Source organism: Lampetra planeri, unplaced genomic scaffold (genome assembly GCF_965212315.1).
Source record: "Lampetra planeri unplaced genomic scaffold, kcLamPlan1.2.h2 scaffold_1129, whole genome shotgun sequence".
NCBI classification, from domain to species: domain Eukaryota; kingdom Metazoa; phylum Chordata; class Hyperoartia; order Petromyzontiformes; family Petromyzontidae; genus Lampetra; species Lampetra planeri.
The window spans coordinates 82-27343 of NW_027613840.1; the positions used below are offsets into that span (position 1 = coordinate 82).

Genomic DNA, 27262 nt, shown 5'->3' on the forward strand with positions numbered 1-27262 from the left:
AGATTGCAAGAGCTACCACTCCAACCATTATATAAAAGTAAATGAGAGATCGCAAGAGCTACCACTCCAACCATTATATAAAAGTAAATGAGAGATTGCAAGAGCTACCACTCCAACCATTATATAAAAGTAAATGAGAGATTGCAAGAGCTACCACTCCAACCATTATATAAAAGTAAATGAGAGATTGCAAGAGCTACCACTCCAACCATTATATAAAAGTAAATGAGAGATTGCAAGAGCTACCACTCCAACCATTATATAAAAGTAAATGAGAGATTGCAAGAGCTACCACTCCAACCATTATATAAAAGTAAATGAGAGATTGCAAGAGCTACCACTCCAACCATTATATAAAAGTAAATGAGAGATTGCAAGAGCTACCACTCCAACCATTATATAAAAGTAAATGAGAGATTGCAAGAGCTACCACTCCAACCATTATATAAAAGTAAATGAGAGATTGCAAGAGCTACCACTCCGTTTATATATAATGGTTGGAGTGGTAGCTCTTGCAATCTCTCATTTACTTGATGCAGCTGTCGTGGCTGTGACGGTTTCACCTGAAGACGGAGGCTTGTGTTGCCTCCGAAACGTCGTGATTTTTATTTTATTTTACTTTTATTAATTTTAATGTTTTACCTACACAGTGACTTTACCGAAAAAAACTAAGAATATAACGTATACAAAATAATGTAAAAATTGTTTTTATTTTTTAATGATAGAATATAGTATTGTCATCAGTATGGCATAAGTATACCAAGTTTGCAGTCGGTAACACATTGGGAAGTGGGTTAAATTTCGATGTAAAGCTTCTTTCGTGACTGCAGCAGGGATTCATCTTCTTGGTTCTTTCGGTAAAGTCGTCACGTAGAAGGGAAATAATAAAATAATAAAAATTAAACATAATAAAATACAATTCTCACGACGTTTCGGCCACAACGCAAGCAGCCGTCCGCAGGTGAAGAACAGGTCTGTCGGAAAGACAGCGTCTGAATGAATCAAGAACAGGTGTGTCGGAAAGACAGCGTCTGAATGAATAATGAATCATGAATCATTCAGACGCTGTTACAAGATTTATTTTTTGAAGATACAACAGACGAAGTGAGTTAAATAATAAGTATAACCCGTAAAAACAAAGTTTTTCAATATAAATCCTTTATGTGCGTGGCGGCTAGAGTCCTCTCGTCCTCTGGCTTGAGATGGCTGCCACCTATGGGTCAGATGATTGCCTGCCATCATTAAGCATTTGGTAATTAAATATTTTTTAAAAAATTCATAAAAAGTGTAACAGTTTTCCAAATTTTTTTTTCACGAACATTAATTGTCACGCACAACGAGTCTGTGTGCAAAATGTCAGCTCGATTGGATCACGGGAAGTGGGTTAAAAAACGACCTAAAGATTTGCACGGTCCTAAGCAAGCAAGCGAACTTAATATAAAGGATTTAAAAAGCGTGTAAAATAAATAAAATAAAAACAATATAATTATGTTAATGTTTTTTATTTTATTTAAATTTTCTACCAACGTGACTTTACCGAACGAACCAAGAATTTTTGTTCCTGCGGTCACGAAAGTTTTAACTTCAAAATCCCTTGCAAAGAAGTAATCCAATCTAAATTTGGGTGTTTTTTGCACAACTGAACACACCTGCAATTTTATCACGGCCAGAGAGGGCAAAATCTCCTCCTACTCTCGTCTAATTTACACGTTTGATACCGGCAAAGCCAAAAAACTAATTATTTAAAAAAAAATTAAGTTCGGTTTGGACTTCGTCTAGGTCAGCTCAGTCGAAAGTGACATTTATCCGAATCGATTCCCGATAAAAAATGGTACAAAAATTTACGATCCGGAATCGGTTGTCGCCTCAATGCGGGGCGGGCAGGGTTTCCTCGTACGAACGCGCGCGCGCCGGTGTAAACCGTAGCTATTGAATCGAATCGAAGGAATCGATTCCTTTTGTTGTTTAAACGTCAACGCCTACGGAGTCGATAAACCCGGCCGTGGAATCGAAAACGAACTCTCCGTGGAATCGATTATTACTCAACGCGTGAAAATGGCGTCCGGCGGCGGGAGTTCAAAGGAGGTGAGGATGTTTTTTATTTTATATATTTTTTTAAAATCATTTCGGCGGTCGTTTTACTTCGTTGGCCTCGCGTTAAACGTTCGATCGCCGGAAGCGAGCGAGCGCAATCGCTTGCGTGCAGCGTCGACCCCCGCCTCTTGCGCGAGATTTCATTGACCAAGGCCTCGACGCCGAGACCTCGGCGGCCTCGGATGGACGGGCGGCGGGCGGCCTAGCGCAGGCTTCCCGCGGGGCAGAGCCAGGCCAGACCGGAGGTGTCCCCCGGTGGACGTGTATATTTTGGTGTATAACTGTTATACATTATTATAAGTTAACTCCAACGACGAGAGTTGTTCGTGTTATTGATGCCCTGGTTTTCACGAGGAAAGGTTGGCTAGGAGATGTTGACTACCTCGCCTGGTACACAGGAGGTCGTGGGTTCAATCCCAGACACTGAGAGATGTTGACTACCTCGTCTGGTACCCAGGAGGTCGTGGGTTCAATCCCAGACCCTGAGAGATGTTGACTACCTCGCCTGGTGCCCAGGAGGTCGTGGGTTCAATCCCAGACACTGAGAGATGTTGACTACCTCGCCTGGTACCCAGGAGGTCGTGGGTTCAATCCCAGACACTGAGAGATGTTGACTACCTCGCCTGGTACCCAGGAGGTCGTGGGTTCGATCCCAGACCCTGAGAGATGTTGACTACCTCGTCTGGTACCCAGGAGGTCGTGGGTTCAATCCCAGACACTGAGAGATGTTGACTACCTCGCCTGGTACCCAGGAGGTCGTGGGTTCAATCCCAGACACTGAGAGATGTTGACTACCTCGCCTGGTACCCAGGAGGTCGTGGGTTCAATCCCAGACACTGAGAGATGTTGACTACCTCGTCTGGTACCCAGGAGGTCGTGGGTTCGATCCCAGACACTGAGAGATGTTGACTACCTCGCCTGGTACCCAGGAGGTCGTGGGTTCGATCCCAGACCCTGAGAGATGTTGACTACCTCGCCTGGTGCCCAGGAGGTCGTGGGTTCAATCCCAGACACTGAGAGATGTTGACTACCTCGCCTGGTGCCCAGGAGGTCGTGGGTTCAATCCCAGACACTGAGAGATGTTGACTACCTCGCCTGGTACCCAGGAGGTCGTGGGTTCGATCCCAGACCCTGAGAGATGTTGACTACCTCGCCTGGTGCCCAGGAGGTCGTGGGTTCAATCCCAGACACTGAGAGATGTTGACTACCTCGCCTGGTACACAGGAGGTCGTGGGTTCAATCCCAGACACTGAGAGATGTTGACTACCTCGCCTGGTACACAGGAGGTCGTGGGTTCAATCCCAGACCCTGAGAGATGTTGACTACCTCGCCTGGTACACAGGAGGTCGTGGGTTCAATCCCAGACACTGAGAGATGTTGACTACCTCGCCTGGTGCCCAGGAGGTCGTGGGTTCAATCCCAGACCCTGAGAGATGTTGACTACCTCGCCTGGTGCACAGGAGGTCGTGGGTTCAATCCCTGACACTGAGAGATGTTGACTACCTCGCCTGGTACACAGGAGGTCGTGGGTTCAATCCCGGATCCTTACAACGCCTGCTGCTGCTGTAGATTTGGAGTCTGCGTCTCTCTCTCATGATCCGTGTGTGCCACAGCGCCGGTAGCCTTCATAGGTGCTCGCTAACAGCACTTGCCCCTACAGTCTGTTAAGGCTACACGGGGGACCTTTGTCTGTGTCTCCGTGTGTGTGTATGGGGAGCGGTGGTGCAGCGGTTAGCGCTACGAACCTGGCGACACGAGTTCGATTCCCGCTCACGGCCAACACCAGTGACGATTATCTGAACCGGTCCTGGGCCTCCCCTAGGTCGACTCAGCCTCAAATGAGTACCTGGTGCGGTGTGTAAACATCGCAATGGGGAGACAAAGGCGGCCGGGCGTGGTGCTGGCCACCCACCCCCTCGTGTGCCACAGCGCCGGTAGCCTTCATAGGTGCTCGCTAACAGCACTTGCCCCTACAGTTTGTTAAGGCTACACGGGGGACCTTTGTCTGTGTGTGTGTGTGCAGGCGGCAGACATGGACTTCAGGAGGAAATGGGACCGCAGTGAATACGAGAAGTTGGCTCAGAGACGCCTCGATGAGGAGAGGGACAAGAGAACAGGTACAGTGTGTAGTGTGTGTGTACTGTGTACTGTGTGTGTGTACTGTGTGTACAATGTAGTGTGTGTGTGTGTAGTGTACTGTGTACTGTGTGTGTGTACTGTGTGTACAATGTAGTGTGTGTAGTGTGTGTGTACTGTGTACTGTGTGTGTGTACTGTGTGTACAATGTAGTGTGTGTAGTGTGTACTGTGTGTCTACTTAGTGTGTACTGTGTGTGTGTAGTGTGTGTAGTGTGTGTACAATGTAGTGTGTGTAGTGTGTGTGTGTACTGTGTGTCTACTTAGTGTGTACTGTGTAGTGTGTAGTGTGTGTACAATGTAGTGTGTGTAGTGTGTGTGTGTGTACTGTGTGTCTACTTAGTGTGTACTGTGTGTGTGTACTGTGTGTACAATGTAGTGTGTGTAGTGTGTGTGTGTGTACTGTGTGTGTGTAGTGTGTACTGTGTGTGTGTAGTGTGTGTGTGTAGTGTGTACTGTGTGTACAATGTAGTGTGTGTAGTGTGTGTGTGTGTAGTGTGTGTGTGTGTAGTGTGTGTCTACTTGGTGTGTACTGTGTACTGTGTAGTGTGTACTGTGTGTACAATGTAGTGTGTGTAGTGTGTGTGTGTGTACTGTGTGTGTGTAGTGTGTGTGTGTACTGTGTACTGTGTGTAGTGTGTGTGTGTGTACTGTGTGTGTGTAGTGTGTAGTGTGTGTGTGTACTGTGTACTGTGTGTGTGTACTGTGTGTACAATGTAGTGTGTGTAGTGTGTGTGTGTACTGTGTGTGTGTGTGTGTACTGTGTGTGTGTAGTGTGTACTGTGTAGTGTGTACTGTGTGTACAATGTAGTGTGTGTAGTGTGTGTGTGTGTAGTGTGTACTGTGTGTCTACTTGGTGTGTACTGTGTACTGTGTAGTGTGTACTGTGTGTACAATGTAGTGTGTGTAGTGTGTGTGTGTGTAGTGTGTGTCTACTTGGTGTGTAGTGTGTGTGTGTAGTGTGTGTCTACTTGGTGTGTACTGTGTGTGTAGTGTGTAGTGTGTGTTCTGTGTGTACTGTGTGTGTGTACTCTGTGTAGTGTGTGTACTGTGTGTGTACTGCGTGTGCTGTGTGTGTACTGTGTGTGTGTACTCTGTGTAGTGTGTGTACTGTGTGTGTACTGTGTGTGTGCTGCGTGTGCTGCGTGTGTACTGTGTGTGTGTCTATATTTGCTCCGTGTGCTGCGTGTGCTGTGTGTGTACTGCGTGTGTGCTGCGTGTGCTGCGTGTGTGCTGTGTGTCTATATATATACTGTGCTGCGTGTGTGCTGCGTGTGTACTGCGTGTGTGCTGCGTGTGCTGCGTGTGTGCTGTGTGTCTATATATATACTGTGCTGCGTGTGTGCTGCGTGTGTACTGTGTGTGCTGCGTGTGTGCTGCGTGTGTGCTGTGTGTCTATATATATATACTGTGCTGCGTGTGTGCTGCGTGTGCTGCGTGTGTGCTGTGTGTCTATATATATACTGTGCTGCGTGTGTGCTGCGTGTGCTGCGTGTGTGCTGTGTGTCTATATATATACTGTGCTGCGTGTGCTGCGTGTGTACTGTGTGTCTATATATATATACTGTGCTGCGTGTGTGCTGCGTGTGCTGCGTGTGTGCTGTGTGTCTTATATATATATACTGTGCTGTGTGTGTGCTGCGTGTGCTGCGTGTGTGCTGCGTGTGCTGCGTGTGTGCTGTGTGTCTATATATATATATATACTGTGCTGTGTGTGTGCTGCGTGTGTGCTGCGTGTGCTGCGTGTGTACTGTGTGTCTATATATATACTGTGCTGCGTGTGTGCTGCGTGTGCTGCGTGTGTGCTGCGTGTGCTGCGTGTGTGCTGCGTGTGCTGCGTGTGTGCTGCGTGTGTGCTGTGTGTCTATATATATATACTGTGCTGCGTGTGTGCTGCGTGTGCTGCGTGTGTGCTGCGTGTGCTGCGTGTGTGCTGCGTGTGTACTGTGTGTCTATATATATATACTGTGCTGTGTGTGTGCTGCGTGTGCTGCGTGTGTGCTGCGTGTGCTGCGTGTGTACTGTGCGTGTGCTGCGTGTGTGCTGCGTGTGTGCTGCGTGTGTGCTGCGTGTGCTGCGTGTGTGCTGCGTGTGTACTGTGTGTCTATATATATATACTGTGCTGTGTGTGTGCTGCGTGTGCTGCGTGTGTGCTGCGTGTGCTGCGTGTGTGCTGCGTGTGCTGCGTGTGTACTGTGTGTCTATATATATATACTGTGCTGCGTGTGTGCTGCGTGTGCTGCGTGTGTGCTGCGTGTGCTGCGTGTGTACTGTGTGTGTGCTGCGTGTGCTGCGTGTGTGCTGCGTGTGCTGCGTGTGCTGCGTGTGCTGCGTGTGCTGCGTGTGTACTGTGTGTCTATATATATATACTGTGCTGCGTGTGTGCTGCGTGTGTGCTGCGTGTGTGCTGTGTGTGTGCTGCGTGTGCTGCGTGTGTACTGTGTGTCTATATATATATACTGTGCTGCGTGTGTGCTGCGTGTGTGCTGCGTGTGTGCTGCGTGTGCTGCGTGTGTGCTGCGCGTGTGCTGCGTGTGTGCTGCGTGTGCTGCGTGTGCTGCGTGTGTGCTGCGTGTGCTGCGTGTGCTGCGTGTGTGCTACGTGTGTGCTGCGTGTGCTGCGTGTGCTGCGTGTGCTGCGTGTGTGCTGCGTGTGTGCTGCGTGTGTGCTGTGCAGCGAAGCCGGTGGTTGCTGTGAAGCGAGAGCTGCTGCGTCACAGAGACTACAAAGTCGACCTCGAGTCTCGGCTCGGGAAGTCCATCGTCATCAGCAAGACGACGCCGCAGAGCGAGACTGGAGGGTGAGCGCCCGCTCACCACTCAATCACTCGCCCACTCGCTCAGCCACTCACTCACTCGTCGCTCACTCACTCACCCACTCGCTCAGCCACTCACCCACTCGCCGCTCACTCACTCACCGCTCACTCACTCACCGCTCACTCACTCACCACTCACTCACTCACCCACTCGCTCAGCCACTCACCCACTCGTCGCTCACTCACTCACCGCTCACTCACTCACCGCTCGCTCGCTCACTCACTCACCACTCAATCACTCACCCACTCGCTCAGCCACTCACTCACTCGTCGCTCACTCACTCACCGCTCGCTCACTCACTCACCACTCAATCACTCACCCACTCGCTCAGCCACTCACTCACTCGTCGCTCACTCACTCACCGCTCGCTCACTCGCTCGCTCACTCACTTACCACTCAATCACTCACCCACTCGCTCAGCCACTCACTCACTCGCCGCTCACTCACTCACTCGCTCGCTCACTCACTCACCACTCTATCACTCACCCACTCGCTCAGCCACTAACCCACTCGTCGCTCACTCACTCAGCCACTCACCGCTCACTCACTTGCTCAGCCGCTCGCTCGCTCGCTCGCTCACCGCTCACTCACTCGCTCGCTCACTCACTCACCACTCAATCACTCACCCACTCGCTCAGCCACTCACTCACTCGCCGCTCACTCACTCACCGCTCGCTCGTTCGCTCACTCGCTCACTCACTCGCTCACCACTCAATTACTCACCCACTCACTCAGCCACTCACCACTCAAATCACTCACCACTCAATTACTCACCCACTCACTCAGCCACTCACTCGCCGCTCACTCGCTCACCACTCAATCACTCACCCACTCACCACTCAAATCACTCACCACTCAATCACTCACCCACTCGCTCAGCCACTCACTCACTCGCCGCTCACTCACTCACCGCTCACTCGCTCGCTCACTCGCTCACTCACTCGCTCACCACTCAATCACTCACCCACTCACTCACCCACTCACCTCTCACTCACTCATCACTCACTCATTCGCTCAGCCACTCACCGCTCTCTCCCTCGCTCAGCCACTCACCGCCCGCTCACCACTCAATCACTCACCCACTCGCTCACCACTAACCCACTCACCGCTCACTCACTCGCTCAGCCACTCACTCACTCAGCCACTCGCTCACCACTCAATCACTCACCGCTCACTCACTCGCTCACTCACCCACTCGCTCGCTCGCATCACTTGCTCACTCAATCACTCACCACTCAATCACTCGCTCAGCCACTCACCGCTTTCTCACTCGCTCACCCACTCACCGCTCACCCACTCGCTCAGCCACTCACTCACTCGCCGCTCACTCGCTCACTTCGTCACTCGCTCACTCACTCGCTCACCACTCAATCACTCACCCACTCACTCAGCCACTCACCACTCAAATCACTCACCACTCAATCACTCACCCACTCGCTCAGCCACTCACTCACTCGCCGCTCACTCGCTCACCACTCAATCACTCACCCACTCACCACTCAAATCACTCACCACTCAATCACTCACCCACTCGCTCAGCCACTCACTCGATCACCCACTCACCACTCACTCACCCACTCAATCACTCACCACTCAATCACTCACCCACTCGCTCAGCCACTCACTCGCCGCTCACTCACTCACTGCTCGCTCGTTCGCTCACTCGCTCACTCACTCGCTCACCACTCAATTACTCACCCACTCACTCAGCCACTCACCACTCAAATCACTCACCACTCAATTACTCACCCACTCACTCAGCCACTCACCACTCAAATCACTCACCACTCAATCACTCACCCACTCGCTCAGCCACTCACCGCTCACTCACCCACTCACCTCTCACTCACTCACCACTCACTCATTCGCTCAGCCACTCACCGCTCTCTCACTCGCTCAGCCACTCACCGCTCGCTCACCACTCAATCACTCACCCACTCGCTCACTCACTGACCGCTCACTCACTCGCTCAGCCACTCACAGCTCTGACTCAGCCACTCAAAGCTCACTCAGCCACTCGCTCAGCCACTCACCGCTCGCTCACCACTCAATCACTCACTCACTCGCTCAGCCACTCACTCATCACCAACTCACTCACTACCCATTCACTCACCACCCCCCACTCACCAACCATTTACTCACTTACCCACTCATCACTCGCTCACCCACTCACCACCCACTCACCACCCACTCACCACCCACTCACCACCCACTCACCACCCACTCACCACCCACTCACGACCCACTCACCACCCACTCACCACCCACTCACCACCCACTCACCACCCACTCACGACCCACTCACCACCCACTCACCACCCACTCACCACCCACTCACCACCCACTCACCACCCACTCACCACCCACTCACCACCCACTCACCACCCACTCACCACCCACTCACCACCCACTCACCACCCACTCACCACCCACTCACGACCCACTCACCACCCACTCACCACCCACTCACCACCCACTCACCACCCACTCACGACCCACTCACCACCCACTCACCACCCACTCACCACCCACTCACCACCCACTCACCACCCACTCACGACCCACTCACCACCCACTCACCACCCACTCACCACCCACTCACGACCCACTCACCACCCACTCACGACCCACTCACCACCCACTCACCACCCACTCACCACCCACTCACCACCCACTCACCACCCACTCACCACCCACTCACCACCCACTCACCACCCACTCACCACCCACTCACCACCCACTCACGACCCACTCACCACCCACTCACCACCCACTCACCACCCACTCACCACCCACTCACCACCCACTCACGACCCACTCACGACCCACTCACCACCCACTCACCACCCACTCACCACCCACTCACCACCCACTCACCACCCACTCACCACCCACTCACCACCCACTCACCACCCACTCACCACCCACTCACCACCCACTCACCACCCACTCACCACCCACTCACCACCCACTCACCACTCACTCACCACCCACTCACCACCCACTCACGACCCACTCACCACCCACTCACCACCCACTCACCACCCACTCACCACCCACTCACCACCCACTCACCACCCACTCACCACCCACTCACCACCCACTCACCACCCACTCACGACCCACTCACCACCCACTCACGACCCACTCACCACCCACTCACCACCCACTCACCACCCACTCACCACCCACTCACCACCCACTCACCACCCACTCACCACCCACTCACCACCCACTCAAGACCCACTCACCACCCACTCACCACCCACTCACCACCCACTCACCACCCACTCACGACCCACTCACCACCCACTCACCACCCACTCACCACCCACTCACCACCCACTCACCACCCACTCACCACCCACTCACCACTCACTCACCACCCACTCACCACCCACTCACGACCCACTCACCACCCACTCACCACCCACTCACCACTCACTCACCACCCACTCACCACCCACTCACGACCCACTCACCACCCACTCACCACCCACTCACCACCCACTCACCACCCACTCACCACCCACTCACCACCCACTCACCACCCACTCACCACCCACTCACGACCCACTCACCACCCACTCACCACCCACTCACCACCCACTCACCACCCACTCACCACCCACTCACGACCCACTCACCACCCACTCACCACCCACTCACCACCCACTCACCACCCACTCACCACCCACTCACCACCCACTCACCACCCACTCATGACCCACTCACCACCCACTCACCACATGTGTGTGTGTGTGTCCCCGCGTGGTGCCAGCTACTACTGCAACGTCTGCGACTGCGTTGTCAAGGATTCCATCAACTTCCTGGACCACATCAACGGCAAAAAACGTGAGTGGCCATGTGTGGTGTGGTGTGTCCCTCTGTGGTGTGTCTCCCCGTGTCTCCCCGCGTCTCCCAGTGTCTCACCGCGTCTCACCGTGTCTCCCCGCTTCTCCCCGCGTTTCCTCGTGTCTCCCCGTGTCTCACCGTGTCTGCCCGCGTCTACCCACGTCTCCCCGCGTCTCCCAGTGTCTCACCGCGTCTCACCGTGTTTCCCCGCGTCTCACCGCTCTAGACAAGAGAAACCTGGGCATGTCCATGCGAGTGGAGCACTCCTCTCCCCGCGTCTCCCCCTGTCTCACCGCGTCTCCCCGCGTCTCCCCGCGTCTCCCCGCGTCTCCCCGCGTCTCCCCGCGTCTCCCCGCGTCTCCCCGCGTCTCCCCGCGTCTCCCCGCGTCTCCCCGCGTCTCCCCGCGTCTCCCCGCGTCTCCCCGCGTCTCCCCGCGTCTCCCCGCGTCTCCCCGCGTCTCCCCGCGTCTCCCCGCGTCTCCCCGCGTCTCCCCGCGTCTCCCCGCGTCTCCCCGCGTCTCCCCGCGTCTCCCCGCGTCTCCCCGCGTCTCCCCGCGTCTCCCCGCGTCTCCCCGCGTCTCCCCGCGTCTCCCCGCGTCTCCCCGCGTCTCCCCGCGTCTCCCCGCGTCTCCCCGCGTCTCCCCGCGTCTCCCCGCGTCTCCCCGCGTCTCCCCGCGTCTCCCCGCGTCTCCCCGCGTCTCCCCGCGTCTCACCGCGTCTCCCCGCGTCTCACCGCGTCTCACCGCGTCTCACCGCGTCTCCCCGCGTCTCCCCGCGTCTCCCCGCGTCTCCCCGCGTCTCCCCGCGTCTCCCCGCGTCTCCCCGCGTCTCCCCGCGTCTCCCCGCGTCTCCCCGCGTCTCCCCGCGTCTCCCCGCGTCTCCCCGCGTCTCCCCGCGTCTCCCCGCGTCTCCCCGCGTCTCCCCGCGTCTCACCGCGTCTCCCCGCGTCTCCCCGCGTCTCACCGCGTCTCACCGCGTCTCCCCGCGTCTCCCCGCGTCTCCCCGCGTCTCCCCGCTCTAGACCAGAGAAACCTGGGCATGTCCATGCGAGTGGAGCGCTCCTCTCCTCGCGTCTCCCCGCGTCTCCCCGCGTCTCCCCGCGTCTCCCCGCGTCTCCCCGCGTCTCCCCGCTCTAGACCAGAGAAACCTGGGCATGTCCATGCGAGTGGAGCGCTCCTCTCCCCGCGTCTCACCGTGTCTCCCCGCGTCTCCCCGCGTCTCCCCCTGTCTCCCTGCTCTAGACCAGAGAAACCTGGGCATGTCCATGCGAGTGGAGCGCTCCTCTCCCCGCGTCTCACCGCGTCTCCCCGCGTCTCCCCGCGTCTCCCCCTGTCTCCCTGCTCTAGACCAGAGAAACCTGGGCATGTCCATGCGAGTGGAGCGCTCCTCTCCCCGCGTCTCACCGTGTCTCACCGTGTCTCCCCGCGTCTCCCCGCGTCTCCCCGCGTCTCCCCGCGTCTCCCCGCGTCTCCCCGCGTCTCCCCGCGTCTCCCCGCTCTAGACCAGAGAAACCTGGGCATGTCCATGCGAGTGGAGCGCTCGTCGCTGGACCAGGTGCGCTCGCGCTTTGAGCTCAACAAGCGGCGGCTGGAGGAGAAGCAGAAAGAGTTCCACTTCGAGGAGAGGCTCAAGGAGCTCAAGGAGGAGGTGGGTGGACGAGCGGGCGGTTGGGTGGGCGAGCGGGCGGTTGGGTGGGCGAGCGGGGCGGTTGGGTGGGCGAGCGGGCAGTTGGGTGGGCGAGCGGGCGGTTGGGTGGGCGAGCGGTTGGGTGGGCGAGCGGGGCGGTTGGGTGGGGCGAGCGGGGCAGTTGGGTGGGCGAGCGGGCGGTTGGGTGGGCGAGCGGGCAGTTGGGCGAGCGGTTGGGTGGGCGGGCGAGTGGATGGGCGAGCGAGCGTGTGGGTGGGTGAGTAGGTGGGTGGGTGAGTAGGTGGGTGGGTGGGTGAGTGGATGGGCGAGCGGGTGGGTGAGTAGGTGGGTGAGTGAGTGAGTGGGTGAGTGGGTGGGTGGGTGGGTGAGTGGGTGGGTGAGTGGGCGGTTGGGTGGTTGGGTGGGTGGGTGAGTGCGTGGGTGAGTGGGTGGGTGGTTGGGTGGGTGAGTGAGTGGGTGGTTGGGTGGGTGAGTGAGTGGGTGGATGAGTGGGTGAGTGGATGAGTGGGTGGGTGGGCGGGTGGATGGGTGAGTGGGTGGGTGAGTGGGTGGGTGAGTGGGTGGGTGGTTGGGTGGGTGAGTGAGTGGGTGGATGAGTGGGTGAGTGGGTGGATGAGTGGATGAGTAGGTGGGTGGATGAGTGGGTGGGTGGGCGGGTGGGTGAGTGGATGAGTGGGTGGGTGGGCGGGTGAGTGGGTGGATGGGTGGCTGAGTGAGTGGGCTAGTGGGTGGGCGAGCGGGTGGGTGGGTGAGTGGGTGGGCGAGCGGGTGGGTAGGTGGGTGAGCGGGTGGGTAGGTGGGTGGGTGAGTAGGTGCGTGAGTGAGTGGGTGGATGGGTGGCTGAGCGAGTGAGTGGGCGGCTAGGTGGATGGGTGGCTGAGTGAATGTATTTCCAATCCTCTTTGTGCCTCCCCCCCCACGCCTCCCCCTCCTGTATTACCGCCACCACCACCATCACCGCCACCACCACCGCCGCCACCACCGCCGCCACCACTAACCCCACCACCAACCCACCCAACCACCGCCACCACCACCGCCACCACCACCGCCACCACCACCGCCATCACCACCACCGCCACTAACCCCCCCAACCGCCACCACCCGCCACCACCGCCACCACCATCACCACCACCACCACCACCGCCACCACCAACCCCCCCAACCACCACCACCACCAACCCCACCACCACCACCACCAACCCCCCCAACCACCGCCACCCGCCACCACCGCCACCACCACCAACCCCCCCAACCACCACCACCAACCCCCCCAACCACCACCACCACCACCACCAACCCCCCCAACCACCACCACCACCAACCCCCCCAACCACCACCACCAACCCCCCCAACCACCACCACCAACCCCCCCAACCACCACCACCAACCCCCCCAACCACCACCACCACCACCACCAACCCCCCCAACCACCACCACCGCCACCACCAACCCCCCCAACCACCACCGCCACCACCGCCACTGCAGGAGGAGAGGCAGAAGGTGTTCCGGCGTGAGAAGCGCCGTAAGCGGAGCGTGGAGCCGGAGCCGGATCTCTGCGCCGCCGGGCTTGGGGGGGAGGGGGAGGAGGGGGAGGGGGGAGGGGCGGGTGGGGGGGGTGCTGGCAGCATGGCGGCCGTCATGGGCTTCGGCAGCTTCACGTCCACCAAGAAGTCGCACTGAGGCGGGCGTCCACCTCCTTGTCCACCTCCTCGTCATCGCCACCTGTACCTCGTCGCCCGCCACCGCCGCCGTTGGCGTTGTCCACCTCGTCAGCGTCGTCATCGAACTCGCGGCGTCTCCTTCGCCAGTCGCCGCAGCCAACAACACCACAGACGCCATCACGACCAACAACAACAACACCAGCAACAACAACACCACCATTACGACCAACAACAACACCACCAACAACACCACAGACGCCATCACCACCAACAACAACACCAGCAACAACACTACGACCAACAACACCAACACCACGACCATCAACACCGCCACCAACACCACTACGACCAACAACAACACCACCAACAACAACAACACCAACAACAACACTACGACCAACAACACCACCAACAACACCACCAACAACACCACCAACAACACCACCACGACACCACCACGACACCAACAACAACACCACCAACAACACCACCACTACGACCAACAACACCACCAACAACACCACCACTACGACCAACAACACTGCCACCGCCACCACGACCACCAACACCACCAACACCACCACCGTCACCACCACCGCCACAGCCGCCGCCATTCTCCACTAAGTGACGGTGACGTCACCACGCACCCCTTGTGCCAGGCTAGGTGCACCTTGAGGCTGCCACGTGAAGTGTCGAAGGCTCTCTGCTGCTGGCATGACGAGGTCACGGGACAGACCCTGCAGGTGCCACGGGTTGACTGCTGTGCCAGGCTAGGTGCATGAGGAGGTCACGGGACAGACCCTGCAGGTGCCACGGGTTGACTGCTGTGCCAGGCTAGGTGCATGAGGAGCTCACGGGACAGACCCTGCAGGTGCCACGGGTTGACTGCTGTGCCAGGCTAGGTGCATGAGGAGGTCACGGGACAGACCCTGCAGGTGCCACGGGTTGACTGCTGTGCCAGGCTAGGTGCATGAGGAGGTCACGGGACAGACCCTGCAGGTGCCACGGGTTGACTGCTGTGCCAGGCTAGGTGCATGAGGAGGTCACGGGACAGACCCTGCAGGTGCCACGGGTTGACTGTTGTGCCAGGCTAGGTGCATGAGGAGGTCACGGGACAGACCCTGCAGGTGCCACGGGTTGACTGCTGTGCCAGGCTAGGTGCATGAGGAGCTCACGGGACAGACCCAGCAGGTGCCGTGGGTCGACCGACTGAGATGACCGGTAGATGCACCACCAGCTGTATACCCCCTTACTGTGCCATCAACACCATCACCTACATCATCATCAACTACATCATCATCTCCATCATCATGATCATAGCCACCGTCATTTTAAACCGTGTGTAATAAACGACCTCCACAACGATCTTCGCCAGAGTGCTTCTGTAACACATTCCTCCTGCGGAGGGAGCTGGTGTAGGGACGTTGGGTTGCTCGGTCAATGGCCTGCAGGGTCAACAACGGCGGCGTGGTGTATTCCGCAAATATGCCCGACTGTGAGGGCGGGCACAAGCCGGCGTGAGTAGGTGAAACGTTGAGTTTGATAAGGGCACCAGGGGGTGACCAGCCCCTCCCCACACAGCCCCACCCCTCCCACCTCCCCACCCCCCACCCAGCCCCACCCCACCCTCCCCACCCAGCCCCTCCCCACCCAGCCCCTCCCCATCCAGCCCAGCCCCACCCTCCCCACCCAGCCCCTCCCCACCCTCCCTACCCAGCCCCTCCCCACCCAGCCCTCCCACCCCCCACCCAGCCCCACCCTCCATCCTCCCCACCATCCCTACCCAGCCCCTCCCAACCCTCCCCCACCCAGCCCCTCCCAACCCTCCCCACCCAGCCCCACCCTCCCCACCCTTCCCACTCAGCCCCATCCCTCCCACCCCCCACCCAGACCCTTTCCCACCCAGCCCCACCCATCCCCTCCCATCCCCACCCATCCCCTCCAAACCCAGCCACTCCCTCCCCACCCAGCCCCTCCCTGCACGACGGACGGACGGACGGACGGACACAATAATCCCCTGTGGGCTGGTGTAACCAGGAGGTTCCTACCAGTATCAAGTGTGGTATTGCAACATTAACATCACTAGCCCCGGCCACTTGTTTATGACCCTTGGGCTACACACATTTCAAACCTTTTAGAACAGTCTGCCTCAGCAGCAGGCTAATTCTCACTTGATACAGCAGCAATCGTGCTGTGACGGTTCCATCTGTCGACGGTAGCTTGTGTTGCCTCCAAAACGTCGTGATTTTAATTTTTTTACCTACGTGACTTTACCGAAAAAAAACCTTTAGAATAGCGGACCAACGCTTTCTCACCTTCAGTGTTGCGCCCGAAACGTCGTGGTTTATTTTATTTTCTACCCACGTGACTTTATCGAAGAACCAAAGAGTTTATGGATTCCTTGCAGTCACGAAAGCTTCAAATCAAGATTACACAACACCACCATGCCTAGTGATAGGTTTTTACCCTTTCAACTGGTACAAAACTGACACCTTTATACGAGGCATCATGTTTGCAATAACCACAACACAAGCAGTCAAAATGCAAAATATTGTGATAGGTTTTTACCCTTTCAACTGGTACAAAACTGACACCTTTATACGAGGCATCATGTTTGCAATAACCACAACACAAGCAGTCAAAATGCAAACAAAAAGAAACAACTCTGATGATGACGATAATGATACGCACTGTCCTTGAAGTTGATTGGTCCACACCCGAGACAGCTTTTCGTACAGCCTAGTCTCCATTGGTGTTGGACCAGGTGACGCCAAAAGGCGCACAACTCAAACACAGTGCACTATCAGAGTATTGAGAGCTCGGGATAAGCATTTACACTATGAGACATCTCCTTTAGCAGTGGCAAAATGTAGTAGTAGGTTTTTACCCTTTCAACTGGTACAAAAACTGACACCTTTATACAAGGCATCATGTTTGCAATAACAGCAACACAAGCAGTCAAAATGCAAACAAAAAGAAACAACTCTGATGATGATAATGATATGCACTGTCCTTGAAGTTGATTGGTCCACACCCGAGACAGCTTTTCTTAGAGCCTAGTCTCCATTGGTGTTGGACCAGATGACGCCAAAAGGCGCACAACTCAAAGACAGCACACTATCAGAGTATTGAGAGCTCGGGGTTAAGCATTTACACTATGAGACATCTCCTTTAGCAGTGGCAAAATGTAGTAGTAGGTTTTTACCCTTTCAACTGGTACAAAAACTGACACCTTTACACAACCACCATGCCTGTCAACCCCTTATATGAGTGCCCTACCTTATTACAGACCAATTAAGACCTTACTGGTCACCCCCTGTCCATTAGTAATCTCAACGATTATCAGACAATGCCATCACAAGAGAGAAACGCACACAATTGCTGTTGTTGCTCGTGTAGGGGTGTTACGGAGCTGTATGTATGGGATCACAACGGTACTACACTCGTATCGAAACGGCTGTACACCGTATGGACCTGCAGAATAAATGTCCATGTACAAGAATACGGGGTACACACACTTACACTATACACTACACTACACACTATACTATACACTACAACACTATACACTACAACACTATACAATACACTACACACTACACTATACACTATACAATACACTACACCACTACACTATACAACTATACAATACACTACACCACTACACTATACAATACACTACTACACACTATACACTACACTATACACTATACTATACACCACTACACTATACAATACACTACTACACACTATACTATACACCACTACACTATACAATACACTACACTATACACTACACCACTACACTATACAATACACTACACCACTACACTATACAACTATACAATACACTACACCACTACACTATACAACTATACAATACACTACACCACTACACTATACAACTATACAATACACTACACCACTACACTATACAATACACTACACTATACACTCCACTACACACTATACTATACACTACACCACTACACTATACACTACACTATACACTACACCACTACACTATACAATACACTACTACACACTATACACTATACTATACACCACTACACTATACAATACACTACACTATACACTACACCACTACACTATACACTACACCACACCACTACACTATACAACTATACAATACACTACACCACTACACTATACAACTATACAATACACTATACACTACACCACTACACTATACAATACACTACACACTATACTATACACTACAAACTATACAATACACTACACTATACACTACACCACTACACTATACACTACACACTATACTATACACTATACACTACACTATACAACTATACAATACACTACACCACTACACTATACAACTATACAATACACTACACCACTATACTATACAATACACTCCACTACACACTATACTATACACTACACTATACAATACACTACACCACTACACTATACAACTATACAATACACTACACCACTACACTATACAATACACTACTACACACTATACACTACTATACACTACACTACTATACACCAGAGGTGGGACAAAGTCATTGTTATGCAAGTCCAAGTCGAGTCGCAAGTCATCAAATTCATGACTCGAGTCCAAGTCACATGACTCGAGTCCACATCTCATAGGTGGGACAAAGTCATTGTTATGCAAGTCCAAGTCGAGTCGCAAGTCATCAAATTCATGACTCGAGTCTGACTCGAGTCCAAGTCACATGACTCGAGTCCACACCTCTGCTATACACTACACACGATACTATACTGCTTCACACTACACTACTACACACTCTACACTACTACGTACGACACTATACACGACATTATAGACTACACACTACAATATAGACTACATTACACTACACCACTACTACACTACTACGTATAACATTATAGACTACACACTCCATTATTACTGCATTACACGGTACGAATCGATGGGACGTTCCATATCTCTGGTGACAGTGAACGTGAGTGGGTGGAATGTAGAAATCGATACATTTAAAAACCTCTGCATGTAGAAATCGATACATTTAAAAACCTCTACATGTAGAAATCGATACATTTAAAAACCTCTACATGTAGATCGACACATTTTGAAATCGATACATTAATAAATCGACACATAAAAAAATCGATATCTTTAGAAATCGATACGGTAAAAGATCGATACATTTAAAAATAGACGCATTAAAAAATGGATACATTTAAAAATCTATACAATAAAAAATCGATACATTTAGAAAATTTCTACATTTTTTAAATCCCTACATTTAGAAATCGATCGTGGTGCACGTGCCGCGGATGTCCAATCAGCGCGCTCGGATCGGTTGTCACGTGATCTCTCCCTCTTAACGGTCGTGAATTTTGAAAAAGTCGCGGTGCATCACGGGAGTGGGGAAGTGACGTCACAATCACAGGGGGGGGGGGTGGTGGGAGGGTGACCACGTGGGTTGAGGAGGGAGGGAGGGAGGGGCTCGAGGGGGAGGGCGACCACGTGGGCTAGGAGGGCGGGGCTCCGGGCGACGACCACGTGGTCTGGGATAGTAAGATGGCCGACCGGAAATGGCTTCGGGCGGTGCCGGAAGTAGGGAGAGAAGCGGTGGGGGAAGGGGAAGCCGGGGAGGGGCAGGGTCAAAGGTCGAGGATGTGGGGGAGGGGTGGGGTCAGAGGGGGGGGGGGAGACTTCCTTCCTTGAGAGAGAGGGGAGAGTTAAGGGAGAGTTCACAGCGGAGTTGAGGCAGAGAGAGGGGAGAGATAAGGGAGAGTTCACAGCGTGGTAGAGGGAGGGAGGGGAGAGAGAAAGGAGAGTTAATAGCGGAGTCGAGGGAGAGATAAGGGAGAGTTCACAGCGTGGTAGAGGGAGGGAGGGGAGAGAGAAAGGAGAGTTAATAGCGGAGTCGAGGGAGAGATAAGGGAGAGTTCACAGCGTGGTAGAGGGAGGGAGGGGAGAGAGAAAGGAGAGTTAATAGCGGAGTCGAGGGAGAGATAAGGGAGAGTTCACAGCGTGGTAGAGGGAGGGAGGGGAGAGAGAAAGGAGAGTTAATAGCGGAGTCGAGGGAGAGATAAGGGAGAGTTCACAGCGTGGTAGAGGGAGGGAGGGGAGAGAGAAAGGAGAGTTAATAGCGGAGTCGAGGGAGAGATAAGGGAGAGTTCACAGCGTGGTAGAGGGAGGGAGGGGAGAGAGAAAGGAGAGTTAATAGCGGAGTCGAGGGAGAGATAAGGGAGAGTTCACAGCGTGGTAGAGGGAGGGGAGAGAGAAGGGAGAGTTAATAGCGGAGTCGAGGGAGAGAGGGGAGGGAGAGTTCACAGAGAGAGAGAGAGAGTGTGTGAGGGTGGGGGGAGAGTGTGAGGAGGAGTTCACAGAGAGTGTGTGAGAGAGTGAGAGAGAGAGAGAGTGAGTGAGGGGGGGAGTGTGTGAGAGTGTTCACACAGACAGAGGGAGAGTGTGAGAGAGTGTGGGGAGAGTGGGGAGAGTGTGAGAGAGAGTGTCTGAGAGAGAGTGTGAGGGAGAGTTCACAGAGAGACGTAGGAGCGTGTGAGAGTGTGAGGGGAGAGAGTGTGAGGGAGAGTGTGAGGGGAGAGTTCACAGAGAGACGTAGGAGCGTGTGAGAGTGTGAGGGGAGAGAGTGTCTGAGAGAGAGTGCGAGGGAGAGTTCACAGAGAGACGTAGGAGCGTGTGAGAGTGTGAGGGGAGAGAGTGTGAGAGAGAGAAGAGAGTGTGAGGGAGAGTTCACAGACAGTGAGAGTGTGAGGGGAGTGTGAGGGGAGAGTGGGAGAGAGAGTGTGAGAGAGAGAGTGTGAGGGAGAGTTCACAGACAGTGAGGTGAGAGGGGAGAGTGGGGAGAGAGAGTGTGAGGGAGAGTTCACAGACAGTGAGAGTGTGAGGGGAGAGTGAGGGGAGAGTGTGAGGGAGAGTTCACAGACAGTGAGGTGAGAGGGGAGAGTGGGGAGAGAGAGTGTGAGGGGAGAGTTCACACAGAGTGAGAGGGGAGAGTGGGGAGAGAGTGTGAGGGGAGAGTTCGTGGAGTTTGCGGAGACCCCGGGGAGAGTTCCCGGCGCCCCGGAATGCTGAGACCACAACTCAGGTGAGGGGCCCGTTACTTAGTGTACTGTACTGTGTGTGTACTGTACTGTGTGTAGTGTACTGTGTGTAGTGTACTGTGTGTACTGTACTGTGTGTACTGTATGTACTGTGTGTACTGTACTGTGTCTACTGTACTGTGTGTGGTAGTGTGTGTACTGTACTGTATGTGTACTGTACTGTGTGTACTAGTGTACGGTGTATAGTAGTGTACTGTGTGTAGTAGTGTACTGTGTGTGTAGTAGTGCACTGTGTGTAGTAGTATACTGTGTGTAGTAGTGCACTGTGTGTAGTAGTGCACTGTGTGTAGTAGTGCACTGTGTGTAGTAGTGCACTGTGTGTAGTAGTGCACTGTGTGTAGTAGTGCACTGTGTGTAGTAGTGCACTGTGTGTAGTAGTGCACTGTGTGTAGTAGTGCACTGTGTGTAGTAGTGCACCGTGTGTAGTAGTGTACCGTGTGTAGTAGTGCACCGTGTGTAGTAGTGCACCGTGTGTAGTAGTGCACCGTGTGTAGTAGTGCACTGTGTGTGTAGTAGTGCACTGTGTGTAGTAGTGCACTGTGTGTAGTAGTGCACTGTGTGTAGTAGTGCACTGTGTGTAGTAGTGCACTGTGTGTAGTAGTGCACTGTGTGTAGTAGTGCACCGTGTGTAGTAGTGCACCGTGTGTAGTAGTGCACCGTGTGTAGTAGTGCACCGTGTGTAGTAGTGTACCGTGTGTAGTAGTGTACCGTGTGTAGTAGTGCACCGTGTGTAGTAGTGTACCGTGTGTAGTAGTGCACTGTGTGTAGTAGTGCACTGTGTGTTGTAGTGTACTGTGTGTAGTAGTGTACTGTGTGTAGTAGTGCACTGTGTGTAGTAGTGCACTGTGTGTAGTAGTGTACTGTGTGTAGTAGTGCACTGTGTGTAGTAGTGCACTGTGTGTAGTAGTGCACTGTGTGTAGTAGTGCACTGTGTGTAGTAGTGCACTGTGTGTAGTAGTGCACTGTGTGTAGTAGTGTACTGTGTGTAGTAGTGTACTGTGTGTAGTAGTGCACTGTGTGTAGTAGTGCACTGTGTGTAGTAGTGTACCGTGTGTGTAGTGTACTGTATGTGTACTGTACTGTGTGTAGTAGTGCACTGTGTGTAGTAGTGTACCGTGTGTAGTAGTGCACTGTGTGTAGTAGTGCACTGTGTGTAGTAGTGCACTGTGTGTGTAGTAGTGCACTGTGTGTAGTAGTGCACTGTGTGTAGTAGTGCACTGTGTGTAGTAGTGCACTGTGTGTAGTAGTGCACTGTGTGTAGTGTGCACTGTGTGTAGTAGTGCACTGTGTGTAGTAGTGTACTGTGTGTGTGTAGTGCACTGTGTGTAGTAGTGCACTGTGTGTAGTAGTGTACTGTGTGTAGTAGTGCACTGTGTGTAGTAGTGTACAGTGTGTACTGTGTGTAGTAGTGTACTGTGTGTGTACTGTACTGTGTGTACTGTACTGTGTGTACTAGTGTACTGTGTGTAGTAGTGCACTGTGTGTAGTGTACTGTGTGTACTAGTGTACTGTGTGTACTAGTGTACTGTGTGTAGTGTACTGTGTATACTAGTGTACTGTGTGTAGTGTGTACTGTGTGTAGTGTGTACTGTGTGTAGTGTACTGTGTGTAGTAGTGTACTGTGTGTGTAGTGTACTGTGTGTAGTAGTGTACTCTGTGTGTGTGTGTACTGTGTGTAGTAGTGTACTGTGTGTGTAGTGTACTGTGTGTAGTAGTGCACTGTGTGTAGTAGTGTACTGTGTGTGTAGTGTACTGTGTGTAGTAGTGTACTCTGTGTGTGTGTACTGTGTGTAGTAGTGTACTGTGTGTGTAGTGTACTGTGTGTAGTAGTGTACTCTGTGTGTGTGTGTACTGTGTGTAGTAGTGTACTCTGTGTGTGTGTACTGTGTGTAGTAGTGTACTGTGTGTGTGTGTACTGTGTGTAGTAGTGTACTCTGTGTGTAGTGTACTGTGTGTGTAGTGTACTGTGTGTACTGTATGTGTAGTGGTGTACTGTGTGTAGTAGTATACTGTGTGTAGTAGTGTACTGTGTGTAGTAGTGCACTGTGTGTATCTCTAACAGCACTTGCCCCTACAGCCTGCTAGAGGCTACCTGTGTGAGTGTGTGTGTGTAAATGTGTGAGTGAGTGTGTGTAAATGTGTGAGTGAGTGAGTGTGTGTAAATGTGTGAGTGTGTGTGTGTAAATGTGTGAGTGAGTGAGTGTGTGTAAATGTGTGAGTGAGTGTGTGTGTGTAAATGTGTGAGTGTGTGTGTGTAAATGTGTGAGTGTGTGAGTGTGTGTGTAAATGTGTGAGTGAGTGTGTGTAAATGTTTGAGTGAGTGTGTGTAAATGTGTGAGTGTGTGTGTGTAAATGTGTGAGTGTGTGAGTGTGTGTGTAAATGTGTGAGTTTGTGTGGGTAAGTGTGTGTCAATGTGTGAGTTTGTGTGTTAGTGTGGTTGTGTAAATGTGTGTGGTTGTGTGAATGTGTGTGTGAGTGTGTGTGTGGGTAAGGGTGTGTCAATGTGTGAGTTTGTGTGTTAGTGTGTTGAATGTGTCAGTGTGTGTGTCAGTGTGTGTGTGAGTGTGTGCATCAGCCAGTCATCTCAGTCAGTCGACCCGTGGCACCTGGGTCTGCCCCGTGACCTCCTGCCAGCGGGCGTTCGACACTTCACGTGGCTTCAACGTGCACCTAGCCTGGCACAAGCGTCGTGGTGACGTCACCGCTACTTAGTGGCGAATGGCGGTTGTTGTTGTGTGAGTCTGTGTGTGAATGTGTGTGTGTGTTGAGGAGTGTGTTGAGTGTGTGTAAGTCTGTGTGAGTGTGTGTGTAAGTCTGTATGTGAGTGTGTGAGTGAGTGTGTGTGTAAGTCTGTATGTGAGTGTGTGTGAGTGAGTGTGTGTGTGAGTGTGTGGCCTCAAGGTGCACATGGCCTGCACAAGCGTCGTGGTGACGTCACCGCCACTTAGTGGCGAATGGCGGTTGTTGTTTGAGTGTGTGTGTGTGAGTGAGTGTGTGAGTGTGTGTGTGAGTGAGTGTGTGTGTGAGTGTGTTTGAGTGTGTGTGAGTGTGTGTGAGGAGTGTGTGTGAGTGTGTGTAAGTGTGTCAGTGTGTGTGTAAGGGAAGTGTTTCTGCGGTCTGGATGGATGAGTGTGCATTTGCACATTCACTGAGAGCACGCACAGTGCACTTGAGTGTGTCCAGCGTGTGAGTGCGTGTGTGAGTGAGTGTGTATGTGTGTGAGTGTGTGTGAGTGTGTGTGAGTGAGTGTGTGAGTGTGTGTGAGTGAGTGTGTGAGTGAGTGTGTGAGTGAGTGTGTGAGTGAGTGTGTGAGTGAGTGAATGAGTGAGTGTGTGTGAGTGAGTGGGTGTGAGTGTGTGAGTGAGTGTGTGAGTGTGTGTGAGTGAGTGGGTGTGAGTGTGTGAGTGTGTGTGAGTTAGTGTGTGGGTGAATGGGTGGGTGTGTGGGTGAGTGGGTGAGTGCGTGATTGTGTATGCATGTGAGTGAGTGTGTGAGTGTGTATGTATGTATATGAGTGAGTGTGTGAGTGTGTATGTATGTGAGTGGTGTGTGTGGAGTGAGTGAGTGTGTGAGTGTGAGTGAGTGAGTATGTGAGTGTGTATGAGAGAGTGTGTGAGTGAGTGTGTATGTGTGAGTGAGTGTGTGTGTATGTGAGTGTATGTGAGTGAGTGTGTGAGTGTGTATGAGAGAGTGTGTGAGTATGGTGAGTGTGTGAGTATGTGAGTGTGTATGAGAGAGTGTGTGAGTGAGTGAGTGTGTGAGTGAGTGAGTATGTGAGTGTGTATGAGAGAGTGTGTGAGTGAGTGAGTGTGTGAGTGAGTGAGTGTGTGTGTGTGAGTGAGTGTGTGTGTATGTGAGTGTATGTGAGTGAGGTGTGGTGAGTGAGTGTGTGAGTATGTCAGTGTGTGAGTGTGTGAGTGTGTATGAGAGAGTGTGTGAGTGAGTGTGTGAGTATGTGAGTGTGTGAGTGTGTATGAGAGAGTGGTGAGTGAGTGAGTGTGTGAGTGAGTGAGTATGTGAGTGTGTATGAGAGAGTGTGTGAGTGAGTGAGTGTGTGAGTGAGTGAGTGTGTGTGAGTGAGTGTGTGTGTATGTGAGTGTATGTGAGTGAGTGTGTGAGTGAGTGAGTGTGTGAGTATGTCAGTGTGTGAGTGTGTATGAGAGAGTGTGTGAGTGTGTGAGTGTGTATGAGAGAGTGTGTGAGTGAGTGTGTGAGTGTGTGAGTGTGTATGAGAGAGTGTTGTGTGAGTGTGTGAGTGTGTGAGTGTGTGAGTGAGTGAGGGGTGTGAGGAGTGTGTGAGTGAGTGTGTGTGAGCATGTATTTGGTTTAGTTGTGGTTTTCCCCTTGCCAAGTCACATGACTCCCCCCCCCCCACCCCCCCGTTCTGTAGGGGTTGACGGGTCACGTCCTCTTCCTCCAGCGGTTCCAGCTCCACCACATCCCAGGTTCGACTCTAAGGCCACAACATTAACACTGAACCCTGTGGGAGCCTTAGTCTGGCTCTGTGAGTCTCATTCTGGCTCTGTGAGTCTCAGTCTGGCTCTGTGAGCCCCCAGTGATTAACACTGAACCCTGTGGGGGGGAGCCTCAGTCTGGCTCTGCGAGCCCCCAGTGATTAACAATGAACCCTGTGGGGGAGCCTCAGTCTGGCTCTGTGAGCCCCCCCAGTGATCAGCACTGAACCCTGTGGGGGGAGCCTCAGTTGGCTCTGTGAGCCCCCCCAGTGATTAACACTGAACCCTGTGGGGGGGAGCCTCAGTCTGGCTCTGTGAGCCCCCCCAGTGATTAACACTGAACCCTGTGGGAGGAGCCTCAGTCTGGCTCTGTGAGCCCCCCCAGTGGATCAACACTGAACCCTGTGGGGGGGAGCCTCAGTCTGGCTCTGTGAGCCCCCCCAGTGATTAACACTGAACCCTGTGGGGGAGCCTCAGTCTGGCTCTGTGAGCCCCCCCCAGTGATTAACATTGAACCCTGTGGGGGGAGCCTCAGTCTGGCTCTGTGAGCCCCCCCAGTGATCAACACTGAACCCTGTGGGGGGAGCCTCAGTCTGGCTCTGTGAGCCCCCCCAGTGATTAACACTGAACCCTGTGGGGGAGCCTCAGTCTGGCTCTGTGAGCCCCCCCAGTGATCAACACTGAAACCCTGTGGGGGGAGCCTCAGTCTGGCTCTGTGAGCCCCCCCCAGTGATCAACACTGAACCCTGTTGGGGGAGCCTCAGTCTGGCTCTGTGAGCTCCCCCAGTGATTAACACTCCCGCATCTCTCCCCGTATCGCTCTGCGTGTCTCTCTGTCTCTCTTTGTCTCTCTGTCTCTCTCTATCTGTGTCTCCCCGTGTCTCTGTCTGTGTCTCCCCCGTGTCTCTCTCTGTCTCTCTCTGTCTGTCTCTCTGTCTGCCTCTCTCCGTGTCTCTCTGTCTGTGTCTCCCCGTGTCTCTCTCTGTCTCTCTCTGTCTGTCTGTCTCCTCCCCGTGTCTCTCTCTGTCTCTCTGTGTCTCCCCGTGTCTCTCTCTGTCTCTCTCTGTCTGTCTCTCTGTCTGCCTCTCCCCGTGTCTCTCTGTCTGTGTCTCCCCGTGTCTCTCTCTGTCTCTCTCTGTCTGTCTGTCTCTCCCCGTGTCTCTCTCTGTCTCTCTGTGTCTCCCCGTGTCTCTCTCTGTCTCTCCCCGTGTCTCTCCCCGTGTCTCTCCCCTCCCGTGTCTCTCCCCGTGTCTCTCTCTGCGTCTCCTTGTGTCTCTCTCTGTCTCTCCCCCGCGTCCTCCCTCCCCCGTGTCTCTCCCCCCGTGTCTCTCCCCGGTCTCCCCGTGTCTCTCTCTCTCCCCCGCCGTCTCCCTCCCCCGTGTCTCTCCTCTGTGTCGGCCGCTGGACCCATCAGTGTGTGAGGTCGGGCGATGGTGCGTGCAACGTCGGAGTGCGATCAGGGGCCTTCCCGGGCGAGTACGTG

At 53.7% G+C, this 27262-nt stretch overlaps 1 protein-coding gene and 1 long non-coding RNA gene across 2 annotated transcripts; both read left to right on the forward strand.

Moving 5' to 3' along the window:
• The first annotated feature begins 2001 nt into the window (after positions 1–2001).
• Positions 2002–14227, forward strand: ZMAT2 (zinc finger matrin-type 2). The gene is made up of 6 exons (XM_078621688.1): positions 2002–2085; positions 4118–4211; positions 6906–7029; positions 10827–10900; positions 12402–12547; positions 14033–14227. The coding sequence occupies exons 1-6, from the start codon at positions 2056–2058 to the stop codon at positions 14225–14227; spliced, it is 663 nt and encodes a 220-aa protein (XP_078477814.1). The 5' UTR covers positions 2002–2055.
• A 6694-nt stretch (positions 14228–20921) lies between these two features.
• LOC144738695 (uncharacterized) lies at positions 20922–27042 on the forward strand. The gene is made up of 3 exons (XR_013589305.1): positions 20922–21046; positions 21101–21308; positions 25716–27042. It is a non-coding gene; the product is annotated as an uncharacterized LOC144738695 (long non-coding RNA).
• The last annotated feature ends 220 nt before the right edge of the window (positions 27043–27262 follow it).